This window comes from Podarcis tiliguerta, assembly GCF_965153285.1.
Source record: "Podarcis tiliguerta genome assembly, chromosome: 3".
NCBI classification, from domain to species: domain Eukaryota; kingdom Metazoa; phylum Chordata; class Lepidosauria; order Squamata; family Lacertidae; genus Podarcis; species Podarcis tiliguerta.
In genome coordinates this window covers 32,958,726-32,978,467 of record NC_139536.1, presented here as the reverse complement: position 1 = coordinate 32,978,467, position 19,742 = coordinate 32,958,726, and the positions used below count along the sequence as shown (strand labels likewise).

The 19,742-nt window shown below is 41.3% G+C and overlaps 1 protein-coding gene across 1 annotated transcript in view; it reads right to left on the bottom strand.

The window, feature by feature from the left end:
* Nucleotides 1–19,742, bottom strand: part of ALK (ALK receptor tyrosine kinase) — a 564,868-nt gene that overhangs the window by 187,803 nt on the left and 357,323 nt on the right. Inside the window, exon 5 of the mRNA XM_083434390.1 lies at nucleotides 15,484–15,611. Coding sequence (XP_083290516.1) covers nucleotides 15,484–15,611 — 128 coding nt within the window. The remainder of the gene's footprint in view (nucleotides 1–15,483; nucleotides 15,612–19,742) is intronic.

The window sequence follows — 19,742 nt, the reverse complement described above, 5'->3', positions numbered from 1 at the left end:
TTTCAGGAACCGTGCCCATAATAAACAGAACTCTTAGTCCCATTCATCCAGCTTTCAAGGTGCTGGAATGACAAATAACTTTGGAAACAGCAAAGAGAAACAACAAGAATGTTTTCCCCTCCCCATTTGAACACCCTAATAATGTTAAGTTGCTTTGCTGAAATATATTTCCTAATGCTATATTATTTATCATACGTGCACTGAAAACTCAAATTGCAATGCAGAACAAACAAAATGTAATCATGGTCATTAGGCATGTGACAAGTTTCCAACTCAATAATATTAAGCACAGTTCCAGTTCCACATTGGAAAAACACTACCTCTGAGTTTTGTTTTTTACAATGTTTAGCCCCCTTCTCTCCTCCCCCCAAAAAAAATTAAGAGCGATTTTGCCAGGGCCAACATGGCCATAGTCATTCCATAGTCTTCTTTGGTGAGTCTACAGTGTCAATGCTGAATGGATGGAATTGTCTTTAAAGCACCAACTTGCCAAATTTATCAGTGAAAAGTCCTGCCTTGTTCTAGAGCAAATCAAATCCCTCCAACAAGCCCCCTCTTAATCCTTGACTAAGGATCTTAGCCAATGTCTTATCCACCAAAGTTGTGACGATTGCTATGAGGTAGACGAAACCTTTAGGCAGGACCATTTAGTCTGAAGGAGAAATTCCTCCCTGGCCCCGAATATGGCGAATGAAAGCTCCATAGCAAGGTTCCATACCAAAGGCACCAACTGCTCTCGTGGGTGTGAGCCATGCAACAAGAGAGGGTGGGTGGGAGATACAAAGGCGACTACTGTGCCTGGGTGAGGAGATGGACCTTATTTAAGCCCAAGAAGCGGATCTGCTTGAAGACCCTGGCAGGAGTCCCAGTCAGCTCCACCCAACCAAGGCTCGCTTTCAGGGGCGCTTGCGATTGGCTGTTTCGCAGACAGGCCAAATTCAAATTCTTATGGATGGTAGAAGATGATGTGATGTCACCTGCTGGCCATTGAGAATTGCCCCGAGGAGCTTGGCAATGGTGGAGGGGCATTGCCGTGTCACACAACTGCTGTGTCATGTAGGAGGGGGAGCAGACATAGTTGAAGCACACACTTTAGGGGATAAGCCCCACTAAAAACCACAGGCAACTCATTTCTGAGTAAACATACTTAGTACCTTTGTGGGATTCTAATGGAGAATATAGCACTGTACTGTATTAAGTTCGCTGTGCAACCATTGTTCACTCCACTGCCGGCTAATTCAAGAGTAAATTGTAGAGTAATTCAAGAGTAAAGTGTGGAAAGGAGTTGCATATGAAGCACTGCTACTCTGCTGCTAATTAAATTGCTATTTCCTCTTTACATGAAAGAAGATAGCAGAGACACATCCATCCAAGCTGCTATTTTGAAGGGTGCTTTGTGATGTAGCCAGACCTTCAAAAGCCAATAAATAGGAGAGAGAGGGGCTGCTTTGCAGCAATGTATGGTTGCCTTGAGGGTTCTATGATGTGATTAGGACAGTCAATGGAGTTTTATGACTAACAACAAACAGGAAGGGTGCCCATCATGAGCAAGAAGAACAGCCTGACCCAAACTAAGATGGAATGAGCAAAATACAGCATCTGCCAAAGAGAATAAGCCACTGTGAGACCACAAAAGCTGTGCAGGTTCCTCAAGGCAAACTTCAATGTAAATGAGGTCAAGTTTGCTGAGAGAGCAATACAGCATAGAAAAGTGTATCATTGTGGAATCCTTCTGGTAATTTATAGCTCAGGAAGTACTAAAATAAATTGCCATAGTACATGTTCTGCATAGTTAGCCTTTATGAATTGTGAATGCATTATTAAGATTGGAGCTTTTTGATCTGTATTGATATTTCTGGAGCAACACCACTCTTTACTCCATGCAAAGAAAGAAAGAAAGAAAGAAGTCTTTAGTGCTTACCAAAGTCAGTACTGCACAGAGAAGCGTGCACTGATCATCTGCAGAGAGACCACATTTTATCACCATTCATTAACCACCCCAAATGTGAGACCAAATGGATGGTTGGAGAAGTATGTTAAAAGTAATTAATCCATGTTAAATGATTTGGATGTGCGCACCATTGGGAATGTTCAGCCATGGAATGAAGATATTTGCATGGCTACCCAACTTGGTAGAGTAGCTACCAATCACACGTTTGTTTTAGCCAAATAGCAACTGCAAATTTGCAACTAGACAAGCAGTGCCTTCATCTTCTTCAAGCTTGCACACTGCTGAAACACTATCCTAGTTGCCTGCCTTGTTCTTTAATAGTTGGCAATTTCCCTAAAGGGGGAATGCAATGAGTACTATGGAAGTTGCTTAAGTGTGCTCTTTCTCTCTCTTATTCTTTACAAGTAGGAGACACGGGATGAACTTCAAAAGCAGTGGTCGCAGTAAGAGTTTACTGACTGTCTAGCAGATTCTGGGGCTGCTACTGAGGCTGCTTGAGTGGACAGCGATCGCCAGCATGGGCCAATTACATTACCATCCATGACCACATCAGACTCGGCTATCTTCTTAGCTGCCAGTCTCTGCTGCCTTCTGGAAGGGATGCTGAATCCCACTCCCCAATTCAGCAGCACTCAGTAGTAGTCACCTAGCAAACTATTGCTGCCAGCAAACCATTGAACAAACCACCATTGTGCTCCACACTAGCCAAGAGGCCTGTCCTGGGATATTAAAGCTGGGAACTGCATAGCAACTGGAATGCCATAAGTTCATTGTCATACTCTTTCCCCCAAGGATAAGGGACAGCCGCATATACAGTCAACACAGTTCCATCCTATAGCAGATGCCTGTCTGAGGTTCAAAAAAAGTATGTCTAAAATAATAATAATAGAAGAGCAGTGAGGATGGAAAGCAAGTGCCAGAGATAAACAGTGGAGGAGCCACTACCAGAAAGTCAATTAAATTGTTGAGAGGTGGTAGAGGAGGAGCATTTAGTATGTTTCTAAACAGGTATGTTTCCAACTCCAGAATAATAACACTCTCACTAGCTAAGCGAAAGAAAGCTAATCATTTTTGTAGGGCACTTGACAACCATTTTAAAGAGTAGGCTACTATATTATAGTATGTTACTAAAGGGCATTACAGGAAATATGAGCTGTTTGACTCCATGATAGAAATTTAATGCCTTAGATTTCCCTGATCTTTCAGAGCTCAAATTCTCTGGCTTAATGTTTCATTAATGCAAGTACATGAACATAATGCACATTTTCTTATTCTACACCTCAGGGGTTACTAGTGGCTACATATAAATCAATAACAGCAGTAATGGTAACACTACAGGAGCAATGAACTTGAATATTCCATTACTTCTTATTTATCTGCGTAGTAAGGGTAACAGAATCAATATATGAAACCATGAATACAGTTGGAAAGGTTCGGGGGCGGAGGGAGAGAATAGAGTAGTGAAGAACATAAGAAGAGGTTGCTGGATCAGGCCAATGGCCCATCTAGTCCAACACCCTGTTGTCAGATGCCAATCAGATGCCTGTGGGTTCAGACATATACATCGTAATGATGGGAACCCCACAAACAGGACCTGAGCTTCTTGCCTCTCATAACTTCTTTGACTCTGCTCAAATATGCTTCCATGCTTTTGGTCCTGGCAGTACCTCTCTTGATCTGAGGTATATATAATATTGTAGTTTTAAACAAGTCCTGGGCACTGGGAAGAGAACTCGCTCTCTTTACTTTACTATTCAACTTCCTTTTTACCAATTGCCTCATTTGGGGAAAGTGTATTAACTTATGGTCTCAGTGTGTGGTTTGGGAGCTGCACAGTCAGGGAAAAAACAGTACTGTCCAGGGTTGTAAAGGCTGCGGAAAGAATAATTGGGTGCACTCTTCCCACCTTGGATCAAATCTATGCTTCCAGGAGTCATAAGAAAGCTGCAGAGATAGAGCAGGATAGTGTGCACCCTGGAAATGATCTCTTTCAGCTTCTGCCTTATGGAAGAAGGTAAAGGTACCTCTGCCCGTACGGGCCAGTCGTGTCCGACTCTAGGGTTGTGCGCCCATCTCACTTAAGAGGCCAGGGGCCAGCGCTGTCCGGAGACACTTCCGGGTCACGTGGCCAGTGTGACGAAGCTGCTCTGGCGAGCCAGCACCAGATCAGCACACAGAAACGCCGTTTACCTTCCCGCTATAAAGCGGTACCTATTTATCTACTTGCACTTAGGGGTGCTTTCGAACTGCTAGGTGGGCAGGAGCTGGGACCGAAAGACGGGAGCTCACCCCGCCGCAGGGATTCGAACCGCCGACCATGCGATCGGCAAGTCCTAGGCACTGAGGTTTTACCCACAGCGCCACCCGTGTCCTGAAGAAGGTACAGGGTTATAAAGACTAGGACTAGCCACCTGAGAAACAGTTTCTATCCAAATGAGATTTTGGTTTTAAACGCAGTGTAAGGTAGTCTCTATGGGAGTATATTGTATTTAATTATGGGGTATCAGAGTTTTTAGGGGGCTAACCAGGCTGGGATAGCTGGGATAGCAGGCTTGTTGGTTTTGAATGTCTGATGTAGATTTTTTTCAGTTTCGTTGTTCTGTATAGGACAATGACAATAAAGATTATAGTATCATATATTTCTCTTTGTTCTACAACCAATGCTGCTTTGTTCCTCCACAATCATTCTAGTAATCACCACCACCCCTTACATTTATAGGGCTTATTCGATCTTTCTGCCATTGCTCTTTGTAATGACCCTTATTCGCTCTACTATAATTTAAGTGAACTGTTCCAAACATAATGGGCCAATTTTCATCTGATCATCTAGTTCCTCTGTCTTTGTATTTAGTCTTTCATTTAATCATTTTTATGAACTGATTGATTGCCATTGTATTTAATCATTTTACTTAATTAACCGAGAGAACTATTTGTTTACGTGGGCTCTCTGTCTGTTCAGTCAGCTATGTATTTGTTTATGAATTCTTCCTCGGGCTTGCCTATTTGATTATCCCCAGTCACTTAGTTAAATTTACTTCATTAATAAATATAATTCTTGACTACCTTAAAACCCACTAACTTGTCCACCTTTCACATGTAACTGTTCTTCAATTACTTGATTCTCAAAGCTCATTTTTACTTCCCCCTCCTCCTTGTTTATTTCCATCTCAACCCAATTCTTCACATGCCTTGATTTTATATTCCCAATTAATCCATTCAGTTCTCCTCTTCTTTTCCTTTCCATATTGCAAGCATTTATTATCAAGGGTGTAGTAGAAATTTGTATGACTGCATATATGGGAGGGAGCATATATGCTGACTCCTACAAATTTGCAATTCTTAAAATTAGGATCTGGAGCACCACAGGGGATGCCATTTACAAAGCATTGTTGGAGAAGATTAAAGAACATAGGAGCTGCGGAGACAGAGTCAGTATTATTCCTAAGCTGACCTCTTTTCAAGGATTTCTTTGGAAAAGTGTTTTTGGGATAATATGCTTTTGAAAGAAAATAGTCTGGAATTATAATGCTGGTCTTGGAATATTAGGTAAAGGTAAAAGGTAAATGACCCCTGGATGATTAAACCCAGACAAAGGCGACTATGGGGTCCGGCGCTCATCTTGCTTTCAGGCCAAGGGAGCCTGTGTTTGTCCACAGACAGCTTTCCAGGTCATGTGGCCAGCATGACTGAACCGCTTCTGGCACAATGGAACACCACAATGGGAGCCAGAATGCACAGAAATGTCATGGAATATTACTGCTCCCTCTTCCCTCCTCATACCCTTCCTTAGTTTTCCCTTTCTTGCTTTGATCTTTCTATTTCCTCTTTATTGTGGTTGTTATTGCTTCATGTGTATTAGAAAACAAAGAAATTCTATAAAAAAAGTATTACTTGCCAGTATTAATAATTCAACCTGACTTTAGAAGGTGTGTCTTTTTGGGTCATCTACTACACTTTCATAACATTTTAGGGATATTTCCATAAATAAATCTGAGAGCTTAAGTCTGACAACTACTCTGGGATTTTGTTTTGTTAAAAGTAATATTTGGATCCAAACAGGCTCATGAGGAGAAGAGTTTATTTTTTTGGGGGGGCGTCATTTTTCACATATGCTCAGATGTGGAAATAACATGTATGAATGTTATGAATATGGAAAGAGCATATTGGACTTATGCCCTGCTTTTGGGCTTCCCACTGGTAACTGTTTGGCCACTGTGGGAACAGAATGCTGGTCTGATCCAGGAAATCTCATCTTACTTTCTTACAGTTTGGATTCTAAGTCACTTATTTATGTGACATTATGTTTAAAGTACACCAGTTTTGCTGAAAATGATTCCAGCTGAAATCCTGTTCTGTAGGAGTATATATCTCTCAGCTCCGCATACCTGGAAATATTCAATTCAGTGGGACATAGAATCATGCATAGACTGCACTAGTGTAAATTAGGATCCTAGTCCACTATGTAAAACTATTAGTTTTCAGACACACAAAAACTGATACCAGACTGCAATCCACTAACAAACTGGTTTAGTGCACAGAGCTCTCTCATTAAGTTAGAGAAACATTTGGGTCTTAAAATAGCCTCTCTTTTTTGGTGAGGTATTACTGCTCTACAATTTCAGTAAATCCGAGCAGTTAAAATGCCACAGAAACTAAATGACCCCAATTAATGGTAATAAAAATAAATTTGATGCCGAGAAAGAAGATAACGGAGTTCATCTCCTTACACTGAATCAACAGCTTTTCTCTTAGGATTGGCTTTAATTTAAGGGTAAGGGCAAAATTAAAATCATATGTAGTGATTTAAAAAAAGGATACTTTATGGCTCTGATCACTCTCCATTTCCAGCTGTGGCAAAGTAGGAGTGGAAGAATTCTCTTAGTACCTCATAGATTCAAGCCTGCTGTGGGTCATTAATATTTTGAATTTTAAGTAGTATTTTATTTGAATCCATGCACTGATGTAACATAGAAATGTCAATTATCACCACTCCTTTTAATGGCACGGATACACCCCTGTGAGCCACATTTATGTTTAAAGAAGAACAGTGCAAATATAATGATGGGGTTACAATGAATGTTTCAAAAACTCATAAAGCAGCCTTAAATGAAATTCAGATTTATTATACCTAAAGAAAATGATGGTTCTCTTCCGTTACCATGTTTCCACATTTCAGCACCATTTTGGATTTTGTTTTTTGCAGTCCTCATGGAAAATTTGTCATCATTTTAGTGCAGATTATTTCCTAAAAAACACATTTCTTCTATGCAACTATGCCTAACGCATTTGTTGTTGTTATTTAGTCGTTTAGTTGTGTCCAACTCTTCGTGACCCCATGGACCAGAGCACACCAGGCACTTCTGTCTTCCACTGCCTCCGCAGTTTGGTCAAACTCATGCTGGTAGCTTCAGGAACGCTCTCCAATCATCTCATCCTCTGCCGTTCCCTTCTCCTTGTGCCCTCAATCTTTCCCAGCATCAGGGTCTTTTCCAGGGAGTCTTCTCTTCTCATGAGGTGGCCAAAGTATTGGAGCCTCAGCTTCAGGATCTGTCCTTCCAGTGAGCACCCAGGGCTGATTTCCTTAAGAATGGGTAGGTTTGATCTTCTTGCAGTAGTTGGGACTCTCAAGAGTCTCCTCCAGCACCATAATTCAAAAGCACCAATTCTTCAGCGATCAGTCTTCTTTATGGTCCAGCTCTCACTTCCAAACATCACTACTGGGAAAACCATAGCTTTAACTATACGGGCTACCGCACAATTGCACTCATTTCACAGACAAGCAAGGTTATGCTTAAAATTATACATGGCAGGCTTAAGCAGTACGTGGACCGAGAACTCCCAGAAGTGCAAGCTGGATTTGGAAGGGGCAGAGGAACCAGAGACCAAATTGCAAACATGTGCTGGATTGTGGAGAAAGCTAGAGAGTTCCAGAAAAACATCTACATCTGCTTCATTGACTATGCAAAAGCCTTTGACTGTGTCGACCACAGCAAACTATGGCAAGTTCTCAAACAAATGGGAGTGCCTGATCACCTCATCTGTCTCATGAGAAATCTCTATGTGGGACAAGAAGCTACAGTTAGAACGGGATATGGAACAACTGATTGGTTCGAAATTGGGAAAGGAGTACGACAAGGCTGTATATTGTCTCCCTGTTTATTTAATTTATATGCAGAATTCATCATGCGAAAGGCTGGGCTGGAAGAATCCCAAGCTGGAATTAAGATTGCCAGAAGAAATCTCAACAACCTCAGATATGCAGATGACACAACCTTGATGGCAGAAAGTGAGGAGGAATTAAAGAACCTTTTAATTCAAAATATGGTCTGAAGCTCAACATCAAATAACCTAAGATCATGGCCACTGAGCCCATCACCTCCTGGCAAATAGAAGGGGAAGAAATGGAGGCAGTGAGAGATTTTACTTTCTTGGGCTCCATGATTGCTGCAGATGGTGACAGCAACCACAAAATTAAAAGACGCCTGCTTCTTGGGAGAAAAGGAATGACAAACCTAGACATCATCTTAAAAAGCAAAGACATCACCTTGCCTAATGCATACATTTATGCAAAGTAATGTTCCTAAAGGTGCGTTTTTGTAATTCTTTTTTACTTAATATATTCATTTTTTGTATACTTCACTTAGCTGGGAAAACTGCACTGAAAATTCAGGTAAGTGCACTTTTCAAAGGGTGGCCTGTGTGTTTCAATTTACACAGGGTTTCGAAAAGCGAAAATTAGGTGGGTTCACCTTCAAATGTGAACTGAGTCAAATTTCTTCCTCATCTGCACTCAAGGTGCACCGATAGACTAAAGGGTTGAGGAATCTGATGGGATATAAAAGCATAACCCACCTACCTCATGCTGCACAACAAGCGTTGAATTGACCTATAAAAGCTCCTTCAAAGCCATTTTAGGGGCACTTATTGAACAAATGGTTTATATTATAGTAACTAAAATGATGTCCCATGCATGACAAGCATGGGGGACTACGTAGTACAGAAGAAAGCACACACACACACACGGGGCACAGGATCCTCAGTGGCTATGTAGGGGGCTGTTAAAGGCTTCCCCGGTTCCATATGCTATGCTGATGTGAGACTCTTCCAACAAAACAACCCTGACAGCTGCTGCTGAGCTTCTGGAGAGAGCTTTGCTTGCTCGCAGATACCTTGAAAGCAATTAATAGGATCACTGCTGAGGAACTTCAGATGTTAACTTTTTTAAAAAACCACCAAACTCAAAAATATGCCTTTCCAGTTACACTTCTAAGCGTGAGATCCTAAAGCTAATTGCTTCCTCTCAGGCCTGCTGAGCTTGAGAAAAGATGCTTTTATCAGACATGCCATACCATAAACGCTCACATATTTTAAAAGCATTGTGCTCTTTTCTCCATTCTTAGACGAAAAAATCCCCTGCTTAGCCACGTTCAATTTACTGATGTTAACTAAAAACAATTACTTGTCACTTAGTTGTGCTTATTACTGAGTGCTTTAATTTAATTAAGTTTTTTTGTGAAATGATTTAGTAAATTAATTACTCAAAAATGAAAGAAAGTATTAGTAAGAAAACCATTAAATGCCATTAATAAGTCAATACATTACTCAGGAAATGAACTCAGCTTTTATTACTAGGAATTGCCATCAATTACTAAATATTGCTGTACCAATTACTGTACTTGTGGAATGGAAAAATTATTGGGTGACTGTTAATAATGTCACTTACAAATTACAATGGCAGAAAAGTGGTTAGTAAATTCTTTGCTCTGGGTTCACATATTAGTGGGTAACTTGTCACAAAACAATTATTCCTTTTAAAAAGAACCATGAAGTGAATAATGTCATGCATTTTACTGGTCTCCCGTCTGCCAGAGCAAAAGGATGAAAGCTTATCCTTTTTAAGAAAAACGGAAATCGGAATGGTCAATGAATTAAGCCGCAGTTTATGCTTGTAGAATACTCTTATGAGACCTGTATGCAATAGCTACCATTGGTTCAGTAAAACATATTGTACTTTTGACACTACATTACTGATACCACATAGTGCTTTTAAAAAAGAATAAATTTTAGTTCTGGCCTTACAAAGCGTGTTCTCACTAAAGGAGAGCACGTGTTGCGGCTGGGACCAGACAAGCACCCTGTAATTGCCAGGCAGAATTGAAGGAAGGGGCCTGGCGTGGATTGGATGTGTTGTTGCTGGGGCAATTTGTATGTTGCCAATTTGGGGGTGGGATCAGAGGATATTTAAGTCAGGCCCACAGCAAGTTGCTTTCTCTTTCGCTGTGGGCATCGGATCACCCGCCTGCCCTCCCTTGTTTGGGCTTGCGCCTTGACCTTGCTATGCCTGTCATGGGGTCGTTCGCTTTGATGCGGGGACCCGGTAGGAATTTTTCCATTTGGCTGATTAGTGTGTGCCATCTGGTTTTCGCCTACTGCGTAGCAAATCGTCACAACTTGTAAGGTTGGCAGTTAGGCATTGGTTTAAATTGGTTGGTGGAGGGGTATGGATTGGCTGTGCCTGCCCCTCCAGAGCTGCTGCTGCACGGGAATTCCGTTAAAGGAATTCAGGGTCTTACCATCCTTTTGTCCAAACCCCTGGAATCGGGTTTGGGCCACGTATGCCCCTAGGAGCATGCGGGGAGAAGCTGAGGGTCTGTGTCGCAGCTCCAGTTATCCCTGATCTTGTTCCTCCACACTGTCTTCCGCTGGAATCCGGGAGTCAATGCTGTCCCCAAAGGCGAGTGGGACAGCTAGTCTTAACCAATGCCTAAGCAACCACTCACAATTTGTATGTTGAATAAAGTTGTGGCCAAAATTATGCCAAAAACCTTAAACAAAAATTAATGTGTGATGTGTGAGTTATTGGGCTAGGGGTGTTTGGGGGATCTCAGCACGCAAAAACGAAAACCATAGCTTGTAGAAGTCCAGGCTAGCTTTTGAGCTGATGTCAGTGGGCTGCTTACAAAATTCACAAATGCTATTAAATCATAGAAACATCCCATGAGGCACAGTCAGTTCAGACACAACTGCTTACAGGTCTGCCACCCACCTCTGGAAAGTGGTGTTGTGAGTAAATAAAGTGTGATACAGTATGCATTCAGGGCAAGTATTGGGAGCCTTAGATCAAGTTAGATGGATCATGACTTACTCCGGTTATCATAACAATGCTTCCCACACAGGCATAACTGGAAGATCTGACCAGAAAGCAGTCCTTAGACTCTTGTGTTTCCAAAGAGTCTGGTCTTCCTAGCAGCCTGTTCTTATGAATTCCTGATCCCTTAGGCTGTGTGCACACCATACCTTTAAAGCACCCCTTAAAGAATCCTTGGAACTGCAGTTTGTTAAGGATACTGGGAACTGCAATTCTATTAGAGGTAAACTATAACTGCCATGATTCTTGGGGTGGTGGTGGATGTGCCTTAAATGTGTCCATTCAGCATTAGACGGATTGCCGCGGAATCAACGTATGCTGAAGCACAGATGTTATGCAGTTTCTTGGAGGAATATATCCTATCTGTGGTAGAAAGGAAATTTTTAAAAATGAGCAAAGAAAAGCATAATTTTAGAGGAAGTAACTGCAAAGCAAAATTCCAGCAAAGGATCCAGAGACTTTCGCTGTGTTCACACACCCATTTATTCAGCATTCACTGCGTTTCTAGTGCTGGGTTTTCAATCTGTGTTCACATGGCATTAGGCAAGACCATGAGTAGGCAAACTAAGGCCCGGGGGCTGGATCTGGCCCAATCGCCTTCTAAATCCGGCCTGCTTACAGTCCGGGAATCAGCGTGTTTTTACATGAGTAGAATGTATTCTTTTATTTAAAATGCATCTCTGGGTTATTTGTGGGACATAGGAATTCAAGCATATATTTTTTTCAAAATATAGTCTGGGCCCCCACAAGGTCTGAGGGACAGTGGACCAGCCCACAGCCGAAAAAGTTTGCTGACCCCTGGGCAGGACACTATGTATCCTGTACTTTTTTGTAAGATTCTACTGTTTCATGTGTTGTTTCTCAAACCAGCTTCACACGGATTGGAGTCCTTAAACTGTTCTTAATTTATCTCTAGCCTTTGCATAGGATAATTGCATCCCCGCTGGTCAAAGCTTCCTGGTGTGTGTGTGTATGTGTAGAACTGAACTGAAGCTGTGCTGATGTGAACAAATAGGGAAATAGGTGAACTCATCTTTAATTTAATTACATAGGTGGGACTCCATTTTAAGAACTTTAAATGGTGGGCTTGTCTCCCCCTCTTGCTTTTTATTCCCCTCCTCCATTTCTGAAAAGGCAGCATTTGAAAGCAACATAGAGATTCATTTGTTGAAACTTTGATGAGACATCACTTGAACACCACACACCTCCATTTCAAAAGGTCAGTGCCTGGGTTGTATCCAGTGAAATAATTGTGCACATAGGATGGCTTCTGTGAGCCCAGTGGATTTTCCCCTCCCCATAAGCGCTGCCCACAATATCTTCTCTGGAAAGTTGGAGGAGAAACTCCAAAGCAGATCCGAGTGGGTGGGTTTCTACCTACAAAATTCATTTAGGCTGTGTTCACACTCTTGTTTGCTGTGCATTCACTGCATTTCCAGTGCTGAGTTTTTCATCTGTGTCTGCACAATGCTATGCAAAATGCATATGTATCCTGTACTTTGTTGTGAAAAACTACTGTTACAGAATGTTGTTTCTCAAACCAGCTTCACACCAGTTGGTCCTTAAGCCTTTCCTGATTCATCTCCAGCCTAGGTGTGACAAACTGATACACACCAGACATTAACTGCTCTGTTGTTGTGAGCAGCTAGGGGAAAGTGCTATGAAATGCAAGGGGGGGACAACTTCACTGAGCTCTGAAGACTGTAATATGAACACCCCCATAATTTAATTCAGCTCTCTGCTCTACTTCCTAGAAGGTGGGTTCCTACAGCTCTGCTTCTTTAGCTATTTAGACAGCATTCACTGGCAGGCACTGAGTCATTCTTCTGCCAGGCAAAGAAACAGAACCTACTAGTCTTTTAATACTTTTATGTTTCTCCTTATACATTTCCATTCTAGATTTAAGTTGTTGCCAGCAGAAACTGCACAACTGTCCATCTGGCCCTTCACAGCGCCCATAGATATGAATTAAGTTACCTAAACACAGCTGGATAACAACTCCCACTAGGCTTTAAAGTACATCATACTTCACAAATTGCTTTTACAGTTTTTAATTTATCCTAAAACCACCACAGTGGTGGAAAGAAGTATTGTTATTTTTCTTTGAAAAGGAGAAACCTAGAGTAAAAAAAGAGAAAGCTTTGTTCTAGCCAACGGCATCAAAAGAAATTGGAAACAACTTCAAATGATTTATTCAGAGTTAGAACTGCAACTTCGGCAGCTGTCTTAATATCACGTGACAAATATGTGGTACAACAGGAATCTAGACCCTCTTAAGTTCCTAACTAACGTTACCTCTTATTCTCTCACACACAAACATTCTGTGTAATAAGAAGAAGGCCTCTCTATAAGGCATAAAACATACTGTGGTAACTGTAGAGTTAAACATTATCTCCAGGTACTATGAGTTGGAGCTATCTTGCTTCATATGAAATCAGTAAGAACTTAGCACATACCTACTGCAAGTTTTGAAATTACAGCAACTAGTCAGTGTTGAAACCTGTTAACATGCTTCCCCCCGCTAGAGTTCCACCAGGTTCTCCTTGTATTGTGTACCTGTTCATTCTTACCACATTCACATTAGTCCCAGGGTCAGATTACAACCTGCTGAGATTCTAAAATGTGTCAAGTTTAAGTGGTTCCCACAGCATTGACAAAAAATGTGTCTTTATCTAACAGAAGGGACAATGAAAATATAAATAATCCATAGTCTGTCCTAGCCACCCATCTTCAGATACACACACCCGAACCCAGCAGACTTGAACCCAGCAGACTGTGGGAGAGGGCAACTGGTCAAGGGGATGCAATCACAATAGACCACTGCAACTCTGCCTTGCACAACCCTCCCAGAGCCTGGCAAGCAAGGTGGAAGTGCTTAAAAAGTTGCGGTTCTGGAAGTGAAGTCTGTGTAAGATGCGTTCAACCTGTACAACTTTGGCGGCTCCCTAAAAGAAGTTCAACAACCTAGGGAGTTTTTGTACCTCTTTTTCTAGCAAAAAAGCACTGGTTACTGAAAGACCAAACCCAAGCCTTGCAGCATCCAGAATGCCAAATTTTTCACATTCATCATGAGCCAAGAAATATTATGCACAAGTAATTCAGATCACCAAATCAATCAAGTTTGATTGATTAGAGACAATATTGAATTTCATTTGACATCAGTAAGAGTAACAGCCTATTCAAAACAGAGTCACAGACTGCTGTGTTAAATAATGAATACTAATGACAGAATAGGCAGAGAAGAAGAAGAAAGACTCATTGGATATCACTAGGTTGTAGGCAAAAGTAGGAGACTGGGATTCAAGAGGAGAGATGGAGCTTTAGGTAGATGGAAAGTGGAAAACCCCCCAGTTCTAAATATGGCAGGCATTGGTTTCATTCATTTAAAATTTCACTGAAGGTAAAATCATAATTATTCTTAACTTATCGATCTGCAGACCCTTTTGAGAAACTTTTATTGTCTTCTTTTGGCTTTTTCTCAAACAGACCCACAGATTTAATTTGGATTTCTACGCACACAGTATTTTGGTCTCATCTCCACCTCCAACCCACCCAAAAACTTTTCTTATGTATTTCTTATTTTGCTTATATCCCACCCTTCATTTAGGGAGTCTAAATGGTCTCTTGCTTTATCCTTGCAATAGCTCTGTAAGGTAGAACAGGCAGAGGCACACAGAGTGGGTACGCCTGGCCCGAGATCCCTCACAGTATATTATGGATGAGATGAGATTTGGACAAAGATCTCTTTGGAATCCACTATGCTAAGCACTACACCACGTTGGCTTGGGAACACCTACCATGGGAGTGAGTTGACAACAGCAGCATATTGCCATAAAGAGACAGACCATGCAGTTCTTTACATATCTGCTCAGACGTAAACTTGATTATGGTCAGTGGGGCCCTGAGCCCCTATTCCTTGATCACTGAGGATAGGACTGGAACCTGAGACTCCAATGTCACACACACTTAGCAGAGAACAAACCCCACTGAACACAGTAGGGCTTGCTTCTGAGTAAATATGCATATAATTGCACTGAATGTATAAGAAATAAACATAAAATTCTATCCAATTTTTGTAGGAAACAACAACTGAGCTGCTTTATTTACTCTGTTATGAGTACTTGAACAAAACAATTGGTCATGCCATTAATAGTTTTCTTTTCTATTCAGTGCCCAAAGCAGCACCTTCTTTCTATTAGTGCAGCCACTAGTGGATTTGAGATTAGGATGAAAGCACTGAATGGAAAAAATATATTCCCCAAAACATTTCCATAGGCAGAATTTTTACAAAATAAAGCATATATGTGTATGTGTGCTACTGTGCCCACAACCTTGTAAGTGGAATACATTAGAATTAGGGTGGGGAGAAAGACAGAATCTTTACCTGTGCTGCAGTTCTTCATTGCAAAGGAATCAATGACAGCTACACTTCTGTTCCCACTAGCAAGATATTCCAAGGAGATCCGAAAAGGTTTCTCGAGGTGTCCCACTCTTTCCTGGAGAAGCACCCATCTGTTTTCGTTGCACACCAAGAAGAAAGAACAGAAGAAAATCATGGTAAGGAAAAGAGCTAGTTTGCAAGAAGTGCAGTTGAAAAAGCAACTGTTCCACATCTGCCTCATCGTATTGGCTCTCTACTAGGCTGCTTTTCTATTACTTTTCCCCAACGCAAGCCCTTGCTTTGTTCCTTTAAAAAAAAAAATAGAATTTAAAGAGCAAAGATTTCTGGAGAGCCAAGATGTTACTAGTAGTATTCAGCTAATGACACTCCCCCCACCCCACCCCCCTTCTGATCTGTCACAGTTCTGTGCTTGGAGATCTCTTGCAGATGTCTATGCCTGCTTTAAAAGAAACACAACTTTTGTGTGTATGTTTGCCCCCCCCCCCGTTCCCCTCATGAATGAAGCTGTGAAATATGTAACACATAGGAATGCTTAAAATACCATCTCCCCATCTCAATCTGTTATTCAGATTGAGAGCAGTAAGTTTCTCTCAAGGGGTTGTTGAGTAGCTGTAATTCCCAGCCTTACATCTCTAAAGTATTTTGCTTCACTCGGTCAAAATGCATCTCCTTCCCAACACTACTATAAGCTTTAAAATTAAAACAGGCCATTTCCCCTTTTAGTTTTATTCTGCCTTTGGTGGTTTTTTAAAAAGGGAATTAATGGGTTTGGAAACCAAGGTCATGAACCAAGGCACCACACTCCACACAGGTAAGCATCAAATCCTGCCTTTCCGAAGCTGCTTAAAGGCTATTTATTGATCTCAATGGAATGGCACAGAAATAATAGGAGTGTACAGGCTTGTCCATGTCACTGTAAATCAACCCACATAGTGGAGGGCTCAACTACACCGGAGTTTAATGTGTATTTGTAGCTGCCTCAGGTTTCTTCAGCATTGCCCACAAGATGTCCTCTTCATCCAACTCGCAGCCTGCACTTTTGTCCCATTAAATCAAGATTTTTCCAGTCCAGGTTAAATCTGGTAGACTTTTTTCCCTAAAACAGTGTGCATGCACAGGTAGACAAATACCTGTGTGCGTTCCCACAACACGGGCCTCAAGTTTCTGGGACTTGCAGAGTGTGGAGGAGTACTAAATGAGGGGAGGGGACGACAACACAGAGCACAGATACACCCCAGCAAGCTCCACCCACTAATATGGACTGGAAACGTCAAGAGAGATTGCAGAGGCATTAAACCAAAAGCACTGTTGCATGGGCAACAGCACACAAACATACACACACATTGGAAAAAGGCCCATGTATGCATTAGTGCCCTTGTGTAGACATAGTCTGGGTTGTTCATGCACAGCATTTTAATATATTTGTAACATGTTGTCGTAGGTGTTGTTGTTTTAAAAAACAATATAAGGCTAGAGATAATTGCTTTGCATGGAAATCAGATCAGTTTGAAAGTAGGCCTGGGAAAGTTGTGGCCCTCCAGATATTACACTACAACTCCCATCAGCCCCAGCCACGATGAGAGAGAGAGAGAGAGAGAGAGAGAGAGAGAGAGAGAGATGGATTGGGAGGGGGAGGAAATCAATGCTTCCTAAGTTATATACAGTGGACCCCCCGGATACGAATTAAATTCATTCTGGGGGTCCGTCCGCAACCCAAAAAGTTCGTAGGCAGAGGCGCCGCTTCTGTGCGCATGTGCAGCAAAACCTGGAATTACAGTGGTACCTCGCAAGACGAATGCCTCGGAAGACGAAAAACTCGCAAGACGAAATAGTTTTTCGTTTTCTGAGTTGCTTCGCAAGACGGATTTCCCTATGGGCTTGCTTCGCAAGATGAAAACGTCTTGCGCCTTTTTTTTAAACCGCCAATGCATTCCTATGGGAAACCGTCAATACACAGTGGTGCTTCGCAAGACGAAAAAATTCACAAGACGAAAAAACTCGCAGAACGAATTAATTTCATCTTGCGAAGCACCACTGTATACACTTCCAGCTTTGCCACATTCGTAACCCAAAAGTTACATATCCAGAGCGGTACGTAACTAGAGGGTCCACTGTAATAGGGGTAACTAAACTACACTTCATTCAATTGGAGGAGAAGAGGTTCATTTCAATACTGAACATTTTCATATGCATGTGGCAGCCGTTAACCCCCCATTTTTTTACGCATTATTTAACAGAATTTTTATACCACTTATACCATCATCAAAGCCTCTAAATGGTTTACATAAAATATAAATAAAAATGATTGATAAAATACAATGTTAAGAATTTGGTCTACTTTAAACAACAAAATTAGGTTTTAAAATATTCTATTCTATTAAAAGTATATTGCCACATGTCTCTTGAAATAGTGGGACCATTATTCTATAAATGTCTAAATACTGCTGTTTTTGTGGAAAACACAATTGAGTTTTTTGTTCTCTTCTGTTTTAATTGCAGCTGGAGTTGTTTTGAGAATGTTTCTAATGGGCCTTTTCAGGCACCTGTTCTTTTGTTTCCTTACTGATGACCAACTGCAATAAAGCTAAACAAGAAAATCTTACTAGCTTTTATGTGGTTTTCTTTTCTCTTTTTGGTGACCCAGAGGAATCTGTGAAGAGAAATTAAAAAGTGCCCAAAGAAGAGGCCTGAAAAAAAAGTTCCAAAACTTCACCAACAATATTTTCCCCATTTCTCCCCATTACAAAATAGTCATGTTTCTGGTTCCTTAGCCGCTTATTAAGCCAGTACTGTCATATGGCTAGAACAGAGGGAGGGAGGGATACAGGAGCCACTACAGGAGTTTCTCATCTAAGACTCCTCCCTCCACCATCTTGTTCACTATTCCATCAGGCTGAGAAGGGATGCAGGGCTACTCCATTTGTGTAGCTGAGGGACTAGAAACATTGGGCTCTTCCTCTCCCATGTGGTCATTTGCAAAAGTTGTTGTTAGCCAAGCCACTTATATAACACAAACAGAGTCCAGAGAGAAAAGGTCTCGTAAAACTATACTGGGAAAGATAGGGGGAAAACAGTGTATAATTTGAGAGGAAAGGAGCAGGGAGGATTTGTCTTCCTTTGGTCAGGCCTTGTACCTAAGCTGGAAGACATTAAGTTAGACATACAGAGGAAAGCTTCTGCAGAACTACACAACCAATGAGAGCACATGCTGCCTCAGCAACAATCATGCCACTTTGCCTGGTTGCTAAGCAACATCTACACACACACACACACACACACCCCCCTTGGCTAATGTTAACAGAAATGACACTTAAGTTGCAAACTAAGTGATCCCTGCTGTTGCACTCCCAACACATAACTATGCCTGAGGTCACTAGATATCAGTGTTCTTAGTTATCCAGAAAAAAAAGCCCTCTGAAATATTTTATCCCCATTTTGCAGACTTAATAACATTAGGTTTGTAAAAAAGTGCGACCTGTAACAAAATATTGCAGTGAGGAATGTGCTCAGGGTGCCATGCATTCTTCAAGGAAACTCTGTTGCATCCATTCCCCCTTTCCATGCTTTTCTTGTGCTTGAATTCTGCTTGCTGGTTTCCCTTGCATGCTGAGAACAGGATGCTGGACTAGTCAGGCCCTTGGCTGATCCAGCAGGCTCTTCTTGTATTCCCTAATTTGCACTATCATTAGTTGCCATTTGGACTGGGGAGTTCCATTTTGCTCTATGATTCCTATTCCCTCAAGAGTAATATGACTACCCTGTGGAGTGGTGTTCTCTAAATCTTCAATGACACTCAGTTTCTCAAAGCTTCTAATCCTGTGCAAACCCTGGACCTCTGGTGTATAGCACCAAGAATTTAATATAAATTAAAGAACAAAGATAAAGAGGAATGACAAACTGTAAGCATTTAAAAGATGCATTTTTTAAAAATGAACATAAGAGTCAAGAAGGCAGGGCAAGGAAACCAAAAGACATTATCATATTTATGAGCCTGAAAAATGAGAGAAAATGAAGATACCATTCTTTGTATTATTATGGATAAAGGAAGACCAATGAGCAGCTAATTGCAATCATCAGACCTGCATACAGTAAGGAATAAATGAGAATTTTAGTGGTATCTTCAGAAAGAGGGGAAATAATTCAGAAATATTTAGAAGTCAATAATAGCATGATTTTGAAAGGGCCTGAACATGCAATAAAGAAGACAAACTTTTATCCTTGTTACAAGACTGGGAAGCAAA